This window comes from Protobothrops mucrosquamatus, unplaced genomic scaffold (genome assembly GCF_001527695.2).
Source record: "Protobothrops mucrosquamatus isolate PMUCROS unplaced genomic scaffold, P.Mucros_1.0 scaffold3271, whole genome shotgun sequence".
NCBI lineage: Eukaryota > Metazoa > Chordata > Lepidosauria > Squamata > Viperidae > Protobothrops > Protobothrops mucrosquamatus.
This window is the reverse complement of record NW_015389263.1, coordinates 82,237-98,676: the sequence shown is the minus strand read 5'-3', so window position 1 is coordinate 98,676 and position 16,440 is coordinate 82,237. Positions and strand designations below refer to the sequence as shown.

The 16,440-nt window shown below is 47.1% G+C and overlaps 1 protein-coding gene across 1 annotated transcript in view; it reads left to right on the top strand.

The window, feature by feature from the left end:
- LOC107297379 (teneurin-4) overlaps window positions 1-16,440 on the top strand; it is a gene marked incomplete at its 5' end in the record, with an annotated part of 78,940 nt that overhangs the window by 48,759 nt on the left and 13,741 nt on the right. Inside the window, 5 exons of the mRNA XM_015826743.1 lie at window positions 59-936; window positions 4,139-4,311; window positions 7,490-7,725; window positions 9,701-9,997; window positions 11,756-13,370. Of these exons, the coding sequence (XP_015682229.1) occupies window positions 59-936; window positions 4,139-4,311; window positions 7,490-7,725; window positions 9,701-9,997; window positions 11,756-13,370 (3,199 nt within the window). The remainder of the gene's footprint in view (window positions 1-58; window positions 937-4,138; window positions 4,312-7,489; window positions 7,726-9,700; window positions 9,998-11,755; window positions 13,371-16,440) is intronic.

The following is a 16,440-nucleotide window of genomic DNA, read 5'->3' as shown; positions in this document are numbered from 1 at the left end:
GTAATGGAAAAATAGTACATGTTCTCACCAGCTGTTTCTCTTTCTTTCGTTTTGCAAGGTCCGTTTGGAGTGGCCGACAGACCTGGCCGTCAACCCAATGGACAATTCCCTCTACGTTCTGGACAATAACGTCGTGCTGCAGATCTCCGAAAATCACCAGGTGCGCATCGTGGCGGGCCGGCCGATGCACTGTCAAGTCCCCGGTATCGACCACTTCCTTCTGAGCAAGGTAGCCATTCATGCTACTTTGGAGTCTGCCACGGCCGTGGCAGTCTCGCACAGCGGCGTCCTGTACATCGCCGAGACCGACGAGAAGAAGATCAATCGGATCCGACAGGTCACCACCAACGGCGAAATTTCGCTGGTTGCCGGCGCTCCCAGCGGCTGCGATTGTAAGAACGATGCCAACTGTGACTGTTTCTCCGGGGACGATGGCTATGCCAAGGATGCCAAGCTGAACGCCCCTTCCTCCCTCGCGGTGTGCGCCGATGGGGAGTTGTACGTGGCAGATCTTGGGAACATCCGAATCCGTTTCATCCGGAAGAACAAGCCTTTTCTAAACACCCAGAACCTGTACGAATTATCCTCGCCCATCGATCAGGAACTCTACCTGTTTGACACCAGCGGCAAGCACGTTTTCACCCAAAGCCTCCCGACCGGAGATTACCTGTACAATTTCACCTACACGGGCGACGGGGACATCACCCTCATCACCGACAACAATGGAAATTTGGTTAATATCCGGAGAGATTCCACTGGGATGCCCCTCTGGCTGGTGGTGCCAGATGGCCAGGTCTACTGGCTCACGATGGGCACCAACAGCGCCCTCAAGAGTGTGACCGCACAGGGCCAGGAGATAGCCATGATGACCTACCATGGCAGTTCGGGCCTCCTCGCTACCAAGAGCAATGAAAACGGGTGGACCACGTTCTATGAGTGAGTATTGGTTGAGATAGTTTCAAACTTGGAACGTAATGTAGAACGTTGAATAATAAGGTTGGAAGGGACCTTGGGGGCCTTCTAGTCCAGCCCCCTGCTCAAGCAGGAGACCCTATACAGCAGACGTGTCAAACACAAGGCCCGGGTGCCGGATGCTGCCCGCAAAGTGGTTTCATGTGGCCCACGAAGCCATCCTGGAAACAGTGAGGGAATGACCCCCGCTGCCTTGGCCCTGGCCCAGGCCGGCCGGGAGCCAGTGTACAATTTAGTGGTGGCCATCTATGCTGAAACGCATTCAGTCTTAGCTCCACAAGGCCATCCAGAAACAGCGAGGGACCAGCCCCTGCCGCGTCGGCCCCGCCCCCTGGGTGCATGCTGGGCAGGGGTCACCCTTTGTGAGGAAGGAAGAAATGGACCATGCCTTGGCGCTTGCCCCGGTCCCACCCCCTTCTGCCAGAGACCCTCAGATCTGTCCCACTCCTGCCCAGGCCCCCACAGGCACCCTTGATGCGAACGATGTAGAGCTGGTCATGCCCACCCAGTAGTCCACACCCACTCCATCCATGCCCACCCAGTAGGTTGCACCCACCCTGATCACACCCACCCGGCCACCCCAAGGACAACCGCAATGCTGATGCGGTCCTCAATGAAATTGAGTATGACACCCCTGCTATACAGTATCATTCTGGACAAATGGCTGTGCAGTCTCTTCTTGAAAACCTTCAGTGATGGAGCACCCATTCCATCATGATTATTAATCTCCTTCTTCTTCTTCTTCTTCTTCTTCTTCTTCTTCTTCTTCTTCTTCTTCTTCTTCTTCTTCTTCTTCTTCTTCTTCTTCTTCTTCTTCTTCTTCTTCTTCTTCTTCTTCTTCTTCTTCTTCTTCTTCTTCTTCTTCTTCTTCTTCTACTCCTCCTCCTCCTCCTCCTTCTCCTCCTCCTTCTCCTCTTCCTCCTCCTCCTTCCCCTCCTCCTCCTCCTCCTCCTCCTCCTCCTCCTCATCATCATCATCATGAATGCATGAGTGGAAAGGATAGGATGGTCTATCTTCCCCACTCATGCATTGGCCAAGAGTCCCATCTATCACAGTGTGGCATCTTGTTTCTCACAGCTGTCAGCCAAAAGTCCATAGAGAGAACTGAGGTGAGGCCTTCTCCGAGGTTGTCCTCCACCTCATGAATTAAAAAAAACTCAGGCTGATCTAGGTTGTCTGAATCCGAAACTTCTACTCGACCATCGGAGAAATGATGACATGCCATGGTAGCTTTGTGTTTTCTTTTTTTGAGGGCACTTAACGTTGTGGCTGTCATCATTTTTGTGGAACTGTATTCCATGAAAGCATTCAGAAAAGCAATTATCTAGAATGATCTTCCCAGGTGGGAAGATCTGAAACTTTAGAGCCGTATTATCCAACCTTAGCAACTTTAAGATGTGTGGACTTCAACTTCCCAGACTTGAAGGGAAGGGAAAGTTGGCTTATTTCCTGGGTGATCAAGAGAAACTGTCTACAATTCACCCACACTTTGCAGACGACACCAAGCTGGCAGGAATAGCCAACACTCCAGAAGACAGGCTTAGGATACAGGAGGATCTGGACAGACTTGAACACTGGGCGCTATCTAACAAAATGAAATTCAATGGTGAAAAAAGTAAGGTTCTACATTTAGGCAAGAAAAACCAAATGTACAGGTATAGTATAGGGGGTACCTTTCTCAATAGTAGTAACTGTGAGAGGGACCTCAGAGTCCTAGTGGACAATCACTTAACTAAGAGCCAGCCGTGTGCTGCAGCTACCAAAAAGGCCAACACAGTGCTGGGCTGCATTAACAGAGGGAGAGAATCAAGATCACGTGAAGTGTTAATACCATCATCATCATCATCATCATCATCATCATCATCATCATCATCATTATTATTATTATTATTATTATTATTTTACTTAGGATTTTATTCTATGTTGCCTTTTCAATTTTCTGTGCTGCCTTTTCAATTGTGGAGAAGTTTCCGTTTGAGCGGCAAAATTTTACACACCTCGTCTGCCTCTCGTTAAAAACAACAAGTTACAAGGAATGTTAATCACTCTTTCTGGGCAACCTTCTCCACCAAGTGAAGCCACAGGCACACAGCATGGGTGAAATGTCACCCCTGTATTGCACAAGTCCCCCCCCCTCCTGCCACAGGCCTACAGGCTAGAAATGTCAAAATCGTTCATAACAAGAGCGACCCCGTTTTCAAATCGGTGAGCCTGTCCTGCTGCCTCAATTGAAGATCATCTGGTGCTTTGGCCTAGGACAGTGATGGCGAACCTTTTAGAGACCGAGTGCCCCAAAACTGCCCCCCCCACTTCACCCCCCTGCCCCGCCCTGCTCTGCCCCCCCCTCCCACCCCACCTGCCCACAGGACCACTCACCGCCTCCAGGGCCCGCCGTAGATTGTCCCGGCAGCCCAGCAGCGCTATGGCGGCCACACCCTCTGCCCGCGCCCTGCAGCATCAACTGCATGATGGGGTGTGTGGACATAGTCTTGTCTACGCTGTCTGGCTGCCATGTCCTTGGCTGCGCTGCTCCGCGTGGGCCACACTCGAGGGCGAGTCTCCTTCAGGGGGGCTGCTGGAGAGAAGGGGGTCGTAGGGGGAGGCAAGGATAGGGCAACGGCACGTGTGTCCACAGCAGTGGTTCTCAACCTTTTTAATGCCGCGACCCCAACCGGTCGTAAGTCAAGGACTAAACCGGTCGTAAGTCGAGGACTAAACCGGTCGTAAGTCGAGGACTACCCAACCGGTCGTAAGTCGAGGACTTTCCTTGCCCGGGAGCGCCGCACATGCGTGGTTCCGCCCCCTGCGCCGGCCGAGGCGTAGCTGGCAAGCGGCAGAGACGGAGCAGGCCGACCACCAGCTGGCCCAGCTCAAGGGAGGTAAGGCACCTGCCGGAAAAGGGGAAAAAAAATGGCGGACAAAAAAAATGGCAGACAAAAAAAATGGCGGACAGCCTTGCTTGGCAACCCCCGTGAAATGGTCGATCGACCCCAAATGGGGTCCCGACCCACAGGTTGAGAACCACTGGTCCACAGAGAGGGCTCCGAGTGCCGCCTCTGGCACCCGTACCATAGGTACGCCACCACTGGCCTAGGAGATTTCCCTCTGCTTCCCTCTTCCCTTCTCACTCTTTCATTTGTGTCCATGCAACTCTTTTCTTTTCCAGATATGACAGCTTTGGACACCTCACTAACATCACTTTCCCAACCGGTCAAGTCACCACTTTCCGGAGCGATACGGATAGCTCTGTCCACGTCCAGATTGAGACGTCCAGCAAGGATGATGTAACCATCACCACCAACCTTTCCGCCTCAGGTGCCTACTACACCCTCCTGCAAGGTAAGGCCAACACATTTTGACAGCATTCCTCCTAAAAGACCTTTTAAGTTTTTTTCTTAATTGAACTGGGGTAGGACAGCCTTAGAGCAGACATTTGCAGACTGGGCAGGGGAGAGGAGACGGTTACACACGAGCGACCAGCAAGCTGGTGTGCGTGCAGCTCCATTCGCACGAGTGGCCAGCCTGCGCACCTGCCGCTCGCGCAAATGGAGCACACATGCTCACCCACCGCTTCCGTGGCCCAGTTCCACACGGCTCACGGCCTGGGGATTGGGGACCCCTGCTTTAGAGAAAAGCTGGATAATGCCTCTTTTGAACAGAAGGTATAAATAGAAGATCCTAATGTTGAACATTATTTCTGGGTTTGTTAAATCTAATCATTGTTTGAACGTTCTGAAAGGGAAGGAGTTTGGGCCAATCACCAGGAGACTGAGAGTTCTAGTCCCATCTTAGCCATGAAAGCCAGCTGGGTGACTTTGGGCCAGTTACCAGGAGAGAGTGAGTTCTAGTCCCACCTTAGGCATGAAAGCAAGCTGGGTGAATTTGGGCCAATCACCAGGAGACTGAGAGTTCTAGTCCTGCCTTAGGCATGAAAGCCAGCTGGGTGACTTTGGGCCTATTACTAGGAGAGAGTGAGTTCTAGTCCCGCCTTAGGCATGAAAGCAAGCTGAGTGATTTGGGCCAGTCACCAGGAGACTGAGAGTTCTAGCCCCATCTTAGCCATGAAAGCCAGTTGTGTGACTTTGGGCCAATCCCCAGGAGACTGAGAGTTCTAGTCCCGCCTTAGGCATGAAGGCCAGTTGGGTGAGTTTGGCCAGTTACCAGGAGAAGGTGAGTTCTAGTCCCATCTTACGTATGAAAGCCGGCTGGGTGACTTTGGGACAGTCACTCTCTCCCTCATTCTAACCCACCTCACAGCGTTGCTATTGTGAGGAAAATAAGAAGAGGAAGGAGCATTGTGTGTGTTATTTATAAAAACAAGAAAGTTGCCATAAAAATAAATAAATAAATAAAATAAAGGATGAAAGAATAAGGAAAATGACCGTAATGGCAATATGCAAGAACTGATATATATATATATATATAAATAGGTCTATCCTAACTTAGCACCTGCCAGGTGTGTAGGACGTAAGGGTATTAGCCGGAAAAGTATCTTCTGTACCCAAAAAATAAAAAAATAAAAAAGACCATCTCTAACTGATTTCAACCATTTTAGAAAAATTAAAATGCCAGATTAATGCTGGAAGGAAAATTCAACTCCACCCCAGGAGTCTAATTAAGCAACAGAAAGCACTTTTAGAACTCTTTGGGGAATTAATTGACTAGGCCGAGATTTAAACGGTCAGCGCTGAGTAAAAGTCTGTAATAATTGCCTCCTGATCGAGTATCTGAATATTAAATTGCTCCGAGCTGCTTCTGGAAATAATAATAACAACAACAACAACAACAATAATAATAATAATAATAATAACAACAACAACAACAACAACAACAACAACAACAACGTTGGAAGGGATCTTGGAGGTCATCTAGTCCCATCCCCTAATCAGGCAGGAATCAGGGCCAGCTCCAGAACAGGAGAGGTGATCACTCAGCCAGTGGATACGGGTAGTCCTCAACTTACAACAGTTTGTTCAGTGACCAAAGTTACAATGGCACTGTAAAAAATGACTTAGGACCGTTTTTCGGACTTATGACCATTTGCAGCATCCTCATGGTCACGTGATCAAAATTCAGACACTGGGCAACTGGCATGTACTTATGACAGTTTCAGTCTCCTGGGATCATGCGATCCCCTTTTGCGACCTTCTGACAAGCAAAGTCAATGGGGGAGCCAGATCCACTTAACAACCATGTAACTAACTTCAAACCCTGCAGCGATTCCCTTAACAACCATGGAGAGAAAGGTCGTAAAACAGGGCAAGGCTCACTTAACAACTGTCTTGCTTAGCCACAGAAATGTTGGGCTCCCTTGTGGTCGTACGTCGAGGACTACCCGTAACAGACTACTAGACTTTGTGGATCTCGTGCTGTTTTTTTTTACGAAGGAGAAATTTGCATGAAATTTTAACGGGTGAAATTTACCTGGGTGTGCAACTCATTAAAGGAAGCTACTTGGTGGCAGGGGGGGAATCGGAACAAATCTTTTCATTAATGAAAGATTTGAAAGCCACCCTCCTGTTGAACTGGTTAACCGCTCTGAATCCTGATAATTAAGGCCCTCAGATTCTCTGACCTGCTCTACTTTATGTTTCATTTGCAAAACTGCAGATAGCCCTCGACTTACAACAGTTCATTTAGCGAGCAAAGTTACAACAACGCTGAAAAAAAGTGACTGATGACCATTTTTTGCCTTTACGACTGTTGCAGCATCCCCAGGGTCACGTGATTTACACTTGGATGCTTGACAGCTGGTTCATATTTACGACGGTCGCAGTGTCTCAGGGGTCATGGGATCCCCTTTTGTGACCTTCTGACAAGCCGAGTGTCATGGGTCCGACAGATTAAACTCTTCAAAGAACTTCGAGGCATTGTTTACCTTAAAGAATCTTTTATTCGAGTAGCATAGCATCGGCACATACATAAGCAAAGCCAAAATCTGAATTCCCCTCCCCTGAGCACAGGGTGTCAAAGCACAATTCCCTCCTCAAATTAATCGTCATAAATCACATTCCCCAATTAGTTTGAAATGCAGGCTTTCCCTCCAGTTCTCCAGCCCGCCAATTCTTATCATCTCTTATTTCAAAAAACCGTGGTTCTCACACTAGTTATGTCTAACTAAACTCCCATGCACATTCCTCCTCCTCCCCCCCCAGTATCATCTAATTCTAACTGTAATTCCAAGAGTAAAACATAAGAAGGAAAATGGCTGCATCTCCATATGTTGTCAAAGCAAAAACATCCGATGTTACCAGCGTTGATACCGAGTCAATGAGGAATAACCAGATTCACTTAACAACCGTGTTACTGACTTAACAACTACAGTGATTCACTTAAGAAATGTGGCCAGAAAAGTCGTAAAGGGAGACAAAACTCATTTAACAAATGTCTCATTTAGCAACATAAATTTTGGGCAGAGTTATGGCCGTAAGTCGAGGACTACCCGTAATGGGAGCTGTGTAGGGTTGGCTGCCTATCAAGTTGTTGGGGTTTTTTTTTCTCTCTCTCTCTTGTATAGATCAAGTGCGCAACAGCTATTACATCGGGGCAGATGGTTCTCTCCGCCTGATCCTAGCTAACGGCATGGAGGTGACACTTCAGACTGAACCCCATCTCCTGGCGGGCACCGTGAACCCCACCGTGGGGAAGAGGAACGTGACCCTGCCTATCGACAACGGTCTCAACCTGGTTGAGTGGAGACAACGGAAAGAACAATCCAGAGGCCAGATCACCGTGTTTGGACGCAGGCTGAGGGTGAGTGGACCCATTCCTGGCGAGCACGGATGGACCTGAAATTGTCGGTTCTTCTTGTCACCCAGGAGGAAAGAGTTAAAACAGAGTTCCCCAACCTTTCAGAGCGGGAGGAGGGGGGAAAGAAGGGATGGTTTTATGGGAGGGGTAAACTCATGCACGCACATGTGCGCACGCAGAAACACCGGGGGCCGCGAGCACCAGCGATACTCACACGAGTGGGGTTGCGAACGCCCGCAACTCTCTTGATGACACGCGCGCGAGTGGGGTATGAGAGTCTACGACACTCATGCGAATGGGACTACAAACACCTGCAATGCTTGCAATGACGCTTGCGCGAGTGAGGCTGTGCGTGCACACACAGACACAGATACCGGCCAGCTACTCGAACGGCCCGATGGCCAACAGGCCAGGGCCTGATAGTGGCCGTGGCCCACAGATTGGGGACCGCTAGGTTAAAACACTTCCCGATGTTGTCACATCAGTTGGAAGGAACACGCAAGATGTGTCTGCCTTTGCGACAGGAAGGGACAACTTTTAAAAATTACAGCCAGGGTGACCTGGAACTAGACCGAGTTAAGGGTTGGTGACCTAGCAGGAATGAAAGAATGACATACTGATAGTCCTCGACTTAACGATCACAATTAAGCCCAAAGTTTCCGTTGCTCACCGTTGTTAAGTGAATTTTGCCCCATTTTTTATGACCTTCCTTGCTACAGTTGCTAAGTGAATCACTTCAGCTGTTAAGTTAGTAACGTGGTCGTTAAGCGAATCTGGCTTCCCCATTGACTTTCCTTGTCCGAAGGTCGCAAAAAGGGGATCACAGGACCCCGGGACACCGCGACTGTCAGGAACACGAGTCAGTTGCCAAGTGTCTGAATAGTGATCATGTGACCATGAGGATGCTGTAACAGTTTATCTGTGAAAAACGGTCATATAAGTCACTTGTTTCAATGCCGTTGTAACTTCAAACGGTCATTAAACGAGGATTAACTACTCAGCTAAACAATGTATCTCATTCTCTGAATCCATCGTTCTGACAGCCAAATGTGGCCTCACTATCGTTGTGTAAAGCAATAACTATCACTTCCCAATATTGTTGGTGCTGCCTCTATCAAATATCAAAAATGCTTCTATCCACTGTCTCATTTCTGCATTCATATTAAAAAGGGGCGTGGCTTTCAGCACATATCACAGCCACCATCTTGACTTTTTCTGCCTTTTTTTGTGGACGCCCCAGTTATAGAATAGAACAGAATTATTTATTGGCCAAGTTTGGTTGGACATACAAGGAATTTATCTCCACTGCAAAAGCTCTCAGTGTACATATACAAGCAATAAGTGATAAATCATGATCATAATCAACATAAAAATACATTCGTCGTAAATCATAAGATACAACACATTGGTCATAAATCATAAGATGCAACACTTAATGATCGTCATAGGATACTAGCTAAGCAAACAACATAAATCATACGAGGATACTAAATAAAACAATATAAATGGTAAGGTACAAACAACTAAGTTATAGTCATAAGAAGATAAGGAGATAGGTAGTAGGAAAGATGAGGAGAATAATATCAATAAAGCCTTACTAAGTAGTTTGGCAGTGTTGCAAAAATTAGTTCTTTAGCAGAGTGAAAACTGTCCTTGTGTCTAGTTGTTTTGGCGTGCAGTGCCCTGTACTAGAGTGCATTGCACACCAAATATATAGTGCAAATGCCAAATGCCTTTATACGTAAAGAACCAAGATATTATTATGAACAGTTTAAAATACTTAGCTGAATCCCAGTGTATGGATTTTTCAAGGCCCTCCTTCTTTTTCGTGCCTCTCGTAAGAGCTTTTTTGCAACTACGCAAAAACCCTATTTGCCATTTGCCCAGGGGAGGGAAGCAAAAGACATTGTTCTGAATGGTAGTTAATAATTAATCTTACTAAGGCTTTGGGTAATTGTCCTAATTCTTATCCTCCCAGGTTCACAACCGAAATTTGTTGTCCCTTGACTTCGACCGGGTGACACGGACCGAGAAGATTTACGACGACCATCGCAAATTCACGCTGCGCATCCTCTACGACCAGGCGGGCCGGCCTACGCTCTGGTCCCCCAGCAGTCGTCTGAACGGGGTGAACGTCACCTATTCCTCCGGAGGGCATATAGCCGGGATCCAAAGGGGTACTATGTCCGAAAGGATGGAGTACGACCAAGCAGGCAGAATTTCCTCCAGAATGTTTGCTGATGGCAAAGCTTGGACCTACACATATTTAGAGAAGGTGAGTGCCATAGGGAAGAGGTGTCTGTAAAGTTTTAGCCAACTGAAGTTTTACGAATCACCCAATCTGCCTCTTTGAATTATATTTATATACTATAGCTGTACCCGGCCACGCGTTGCTGTGGCTCAGTCTGGTTAAATGGAAAAGAAAGAAAAGAGAAAGCACACGTTTGTGTCACAGGTGTGACATCTATATAATAGTAGGTATATAAAAACACGCGCGTATTCGAATGCAACGTTGTGTCAAAATTTCAAAGCAATTGGTGAAGAACTTTTGGAGATTTAAGATTTTGAACAAACGAACATTTACATTTTTATTTATATAGATAGGTAGTCCTTGACTTAAAACCGTTCATTTAGTGACCGTTCAAAGTTACCACCGCACTGAAAAAGGCAACTTCTGCCCATTTTTCACATGACTGTCACAGCATCTCCACGGTCACGTGATCAAAATATGGAGGCTTTGGCAACCGGCTCCTATTTACGACGGTCGCGGTGTCCCGGGGTCACATGATCCCCTTTTGCAACCTTCTGACAAGCAAAGTTAATGGGGAAGCCAGATTCACTTAATTGTGTTACCAACTTAACGGCTACGGTGATTCACTGAACCACTGCGGCAAGAAAGATTGCAAAGTGGGGCAAAACACATTCAACAACTGTCTTGCTTATCACTGGAAGTTTTGGGCTCAGTTGTGGCTGTAAGTCGACGACTCCCTGTACTAAAATTGTCATGACCTTTACCTGGGAAAAACAATGCGCCGTAAGGCAACCATTTTTGAACCCAGGTGGCTCAAATGGGCTAATTTACAGAATGTGGTCAAAATCCTATGCCTCCCAAGGGAATGAAATTTGGGGAAGTTGTGGCTGTTTCAGTACTGCTGGCCTGCTACTGCTGCCGTGACGGACATGAAGTTCTATTTTCAACATTCTGTGACAGTTTCCTAGCCAGTCTAGTAATCCTTTGCTCTTTCCCCCATTCAGTAGCAGCCACTTAACCTGCCTGCTGGAAAAGGGAGGGAGGGAGGGAGGGAGGGAGGGAGGGAGGAAGGAAGGAAGGAAGGAAGGAAGGAAGGAAGGAAGGAAGGAAGGAAGGAAGGAAGGAAGGAAGGAAGGAAGGAAGGAAGGAAATTTACTGAGACTCCCTGTCAGATTCCCACAAGGAAACTCAATGGGAAAGCCAGCAGGAAATCAGAAGTCTTTCCTGCTCCCATTGCTTTTTTTGCTAGTCCTTCATCATTCTGTTTCTCTGTTTAGGTAAGGAAATATCTCTGAAACCCAACAGGCACATGATGTCTAGTATTCTCTTATTTTCCTCTCTTTATATCTCCCAGAAGATTATTAAAAATAATCTCCAAATTGTTTTTCTGTGTTCCCTGTGTACATATTCATCCCGCTATTCCTTTTCAAGAAAAGCAACTTAATGCAGAACATGAGAAAAATTTAAGGGCAGGAGATAAGAAAAAGAAAAGAATACATAGCAAACTATAGTTCACACCAACACTATTTACTATAACTTCATAACTTCCTATCTTTGCTCATCAACCTCTCCTCTGCTACATCCACAGATCACTTCTTGAGTTGCTTGAAACTTCTTGTTCTCTCTGGCATCTTTTCAACCATAAGAGGTTTTAAGTAACTTTGGACAACGTTGGTCACAGCAGAAACAATCCACTTTCTGCATCCCACTACAAAACGTAGCCATAATAATGATGTCGACAAAATGTCCTTGATATAACTTGTTTTTCTCTTCTGATTACAGTCCATGGTCCTGCTTCTTCACAGTCAGCGGCAATACATTTTTGAGTTTGATAAGAACGACCGCTTGTCGTCAGTAACGATGCCCAACGTAGCTCGGCAGACCCTGGAGACCCTTCGATCAATTGGCTATTACAGGAATATCTACAGGCCCCCGGAGGGCAATGCCACAGTGGTAGAAGACTTCAATGACGAATGGCAACTCCTTCACACTTATTACTTGGGGACCGGGAGACGGGTCATCTATAAGTACGGCAAGCTGTCCAAACTGGCAGAGATGCTTTATGACACCACCAAAATCAGCTTCACCTACGATGAAACAGCGGGCATGTTGAAGACCATCAACTTACAAAATGAAGGGTTCACCTGTACGATCAGATACCGCCAGATCGGACCACTCATTGACCGCCAGATTTTCCGTTTCACGGAAGAAGGCATGGTGAACGCCCGCTTCGATTACAACTATGACAACAGCTTCCGGGTGACCAGCATGCAAGCCGTGATCAATGAAACACCCTTGCCTATTGACCTCTACCGTTACGACGACGTGTCGGGCAAAACCGAGCAATTTGGCAAATTCGGGGTGATCTACTATGACATCAACCAGATCATCACCACGGCGGTCATGACCCACACTAAACATTTTGATGCCTACGGTAGGATGAAGGAAGTTCAGTATGAAATATTCAGGTCCCTCATGTATTGGATGACCGTACAGTATGACAACATGGGAAGAGTGGTGAAAAAGGAACTGAAAGTTGGTCCTTACGCAAATACCACCAGGTATTCGTACGAATACGATGCCGATGGCCAATTGCAGACAGTGTCCATCAACGAGAAACCACTCTGGAGATACAGTTACGACCTCAATGGGAATCTCCATTTGTTGAGTCCTGGCAACAGCGCCCGTCTTACGCCGCTGAGGTACGACCTCCGGGATAGGATTACGAGACTGGGCGACGTGCAGTATAAGATGGATGAAGATGGCTTCTTGAGGCAAAGGGGGAACGACATTTTTGAGTACAACTCCGCGGGACTTCTCATCAAGGCCTACAGCAAAGCCAGCAAATGGAGCGTGAAGTATCGCTACGACGGGCTCGGGAGGAGAGTCTCCAGCAAAACCAGCCATGGTCACCATCTGCAGTTCTTCTATGCGGACCTCACCAACCCCACCAAGGTCACCCATCTGTATAACCATTCCAGTTCTGAGATAACCTCTCTCTATTACGACCTTCAGGGTCACCTCTTTGCCATGGAGGTGAGCAGTGGAGATGAATTCTACATTGCTTGCGACAACATCGGGACGCCCTTGGCGGTCTTCAGCGGAACGGGCCTCATGATCAAGCAGATCCTCTACACGGCGTATGGAGAGATCTACATGGATACCAACCCAAACTTCCAAATTATCATTGGTTACCATGGAGGCCTGTACGATCCCCTCACCAAACTCATCCACATGGGGAAGAGAGACTACGACGTCCTAGCCGGCCGGTGGACCAGTCCGAACCACGGCATTTGGAAACGGCTCAGCCACAGCAACATCATGCCGTTCAATCTCTACATGTTCAAAAACAACAATCCGATGAGTAACGCCCAGGATATCAAGTGCTACATGACAGGTAAAAATTCCTGTTCAGCTCACTACTTAACTGCCCAGGGCAGAACTGAGACTTTTGCGCAGAGTTTGGCCATGAAGCTTTGGACCTCATTCGCAGAATGGGTGCCGTTGCTTAGTGGTAAAGGGTGCGCCAGTTTCTAGGTGCAGCGTCTTCCATTTAAAAGAGCCAGTTTGGTGTAGTGGTTAAGGGGCTGGCCTAGAAACCAGGGGAAGGTGAGTTCTAGTCCCACCTTAGGCGTGAAGGCCGAGTGGTGACTTTGGGCTAATAGTCAGGAGATGGTGTGTTCTAGTCACACCTTAGACATGAAAGCTAATTGGGAGACTTGGGCCAATCCCCAGGCAATAGTGAGTTCTAGTCCCGCTTTAGGTAAGAAAGCTGACAATGTGATTTGGGGCCAATCCCCAGGAGACGGTGAGTTCTAGTCCCAGTGAGTTCTAGTCCTGCTTTAGGCAAGAAAGCCGACTAGGTGATTTGGGGCCAATCCCCAGGAGACGGTGAGTTCTAGTCCCACTTTAGGCAAGAAAGCCGACTACGTGATTTAGGGCCAATCCCCAGGAGACGGTGAGTTCTAGTCCCGCTTTAGGCAAGAAAGCCGACTAGGTGATTTGGGGCCGATCCCCAGGAGACGGTGAGTTCTAGTCCTGCTTTAGACAAGAAAGCCGACTAGGTGATTTGGGGCCAATCCCCAGGAGACGGTGAGTTCTAGTCCTGCTTTAGGCAAGAAAGCTGACTAGGTGATTTGGGGCCAACCCCAGGAGACGGTGAGTTCTAGTCCCACTTTAGGCAAGAATGCTGACTAGGTGATTTGGGGCCAATCCCCAGGAGACGGTGAGTTCTAGTCCTGCTTTAGGCAAGAAAGCTGACTAGGTGATTTGGGGCCAACCCCAGGAGATGGTGAGTTCTAGTCCCACTTTAGGCAAGAATGCTGACTAGGTGATTTGGGGCCGATCCCCAGGAGACGGTGAGTTCTAGTCCCGCTTTAGGCAAGAAAGCCGACTAGGTGATTTGGGGCCTGCCTGGTTGTGAAGAACAAATACTCAGATTTAACAAATAACTCTGATTTTAAAGCAACCGTCCAAGCCGGTGCCATAATTTTATTTTATTTTTTGCTTCGACTCTAAAGGTTCTGTGGATTAAAGGGTGATTAGTGTCCTTCTAATTTTTGGACAATTGTCCAGAGGGTATTACTATGGGCCTCAGCTGGCACCCAGATCCTCAACAGCCCCTAAACAAACTGCCATGAAAGAGGCTTGTTCACGAGAGAAGCATCTGAATCCTTTCTAATCCTGACCTTTCCGTCAATCCTTTTTAAAAAAATAACAACGCGGTGAAATGTTAATTCACCCGTGAGAATTGCTATTTAAAGGGCAGTGGGGGAAAGAAAAACAACAACTGTTCCAGCTCAGGCAGAGAGCGAGATGGACCACGGAAATCAAGCCCCACCGAAGCTGGAGGAATTAGAATGCAACAGAATAGAATCACAGAGTTGGAAGGGACCTTGGAGGTCTTCTAGTCCAACCCCCTGCTCAGGCAGGAAACCCCATACCAGTGATGGCGAACCTTTTAGAAGCTTCCTCAGTTTTAGCTGACTGGAGGGAAATGGAAGGATTTATATTATTCCCCAAAGCACCTGAAGGCAGGACAAGAAGCAACAGATGGAAACCAACCAAGGAGAGAAGCAACCTAGAACTGAGGAGAAATTTCCTGACTGTGAGAACAATTAACCAGTGGAACAACCTGCCTCCAGAAGTTGTGAATGCTCCAACACTGGAAGCTTTTAAGAAAAGACTGGACAGCCATTTGTCTGAAATGGTACAGGGTTTCCTGCCTGAGCAGGGGGTTGGACTAGATGACCTCCAAGGTCCCTTCCAACTCTGTTATTATTATTAATCATCGCACAGTCAGCCAGATGTTCAGACTGGATTTGGCATTTTGTCTACCTATCGAGTCCTTTCCCAGGACCTGGGATAGGCAGATGTGGATGTCTGATGGTATTACAGATATCGTCGCAGGATGGAAGCAGTTCCTAGTAAGGCCGCCTTTTGCAATTGACTAATAGCGAATTTGTCAATGCCGATGATGGTGTTCAAGTGGTGCTCCAGTTGTTTTGGGATTGCACCAAAGGCGCCTATTACTATTGGTACTACCCTTGCTTGCCTGTATTATTATTATTATTATTATTATTATTATTATTATTATTATTATTATTATTATTATTATTATTATTATTATTATTCATTAGATGTGAACCTCAGTCAACTGAACATTCAAATTGACATTCAAATTATTATTATTATCATTATCATTATTTTCTTTGCGGTCATCTGGTTGTTAGCACAGGTTCCACACCCATTTACACTCTGATTCAGGCGACTCTGAAGATACAGAGAAACCCCCAAGTGGTGTCAACGACTCTCAGAGAGTGAACAACTAACCCTCGGAATACTAACGACCAGATGACTGCAAAGAATATAAATCCTTCCATTCCCCACCAGTCAGTTAGAACTGAAGAAGCTTCTTGGATGAGAAGCGAAACATTTTCGAAGAGAAAAAAAACAAAAACAAAGAAAATCCACTTGCCTTTTTGAAAAAAAGTGCCATTGGGACATTTGACTATATACCCTGTGGACACCCCTAGAGAATAGATTTATTTGTTTTTTATTTAGAAAATTTAAAGGGCCACCCAACTCATTCATGGTGACTTCAGCTTCCAGAATCTCAATAGGAAAGCCAATACTATAGTTACTACTATTGAGTCAAATACCACTTATATCAGGGGTCTTCAAACATGGCCCTTTTATGACTTGTGGGACTTCAACTCCCAGGATTCTGGCTGAGGAATTCTGGGAGTTGAAGTCCACGAGTCATGAGGGGGCCATAGTTCCCCCATGCTGGCTCAGGAATTCTGGGAGTTGAAGTCCACAAGTCATGAAGGGGCCATAGTTCCCCCATGCTGGCTCAGGAATTCTGGGAGTTGAAGTCCACAAGTCATGAAGGGGCCATAGTTCCCCCATGCTGGCTCAGGAATTCTGGGAGTTGAAGTCCACAAGTCATGAAGGGGCCATAGTTC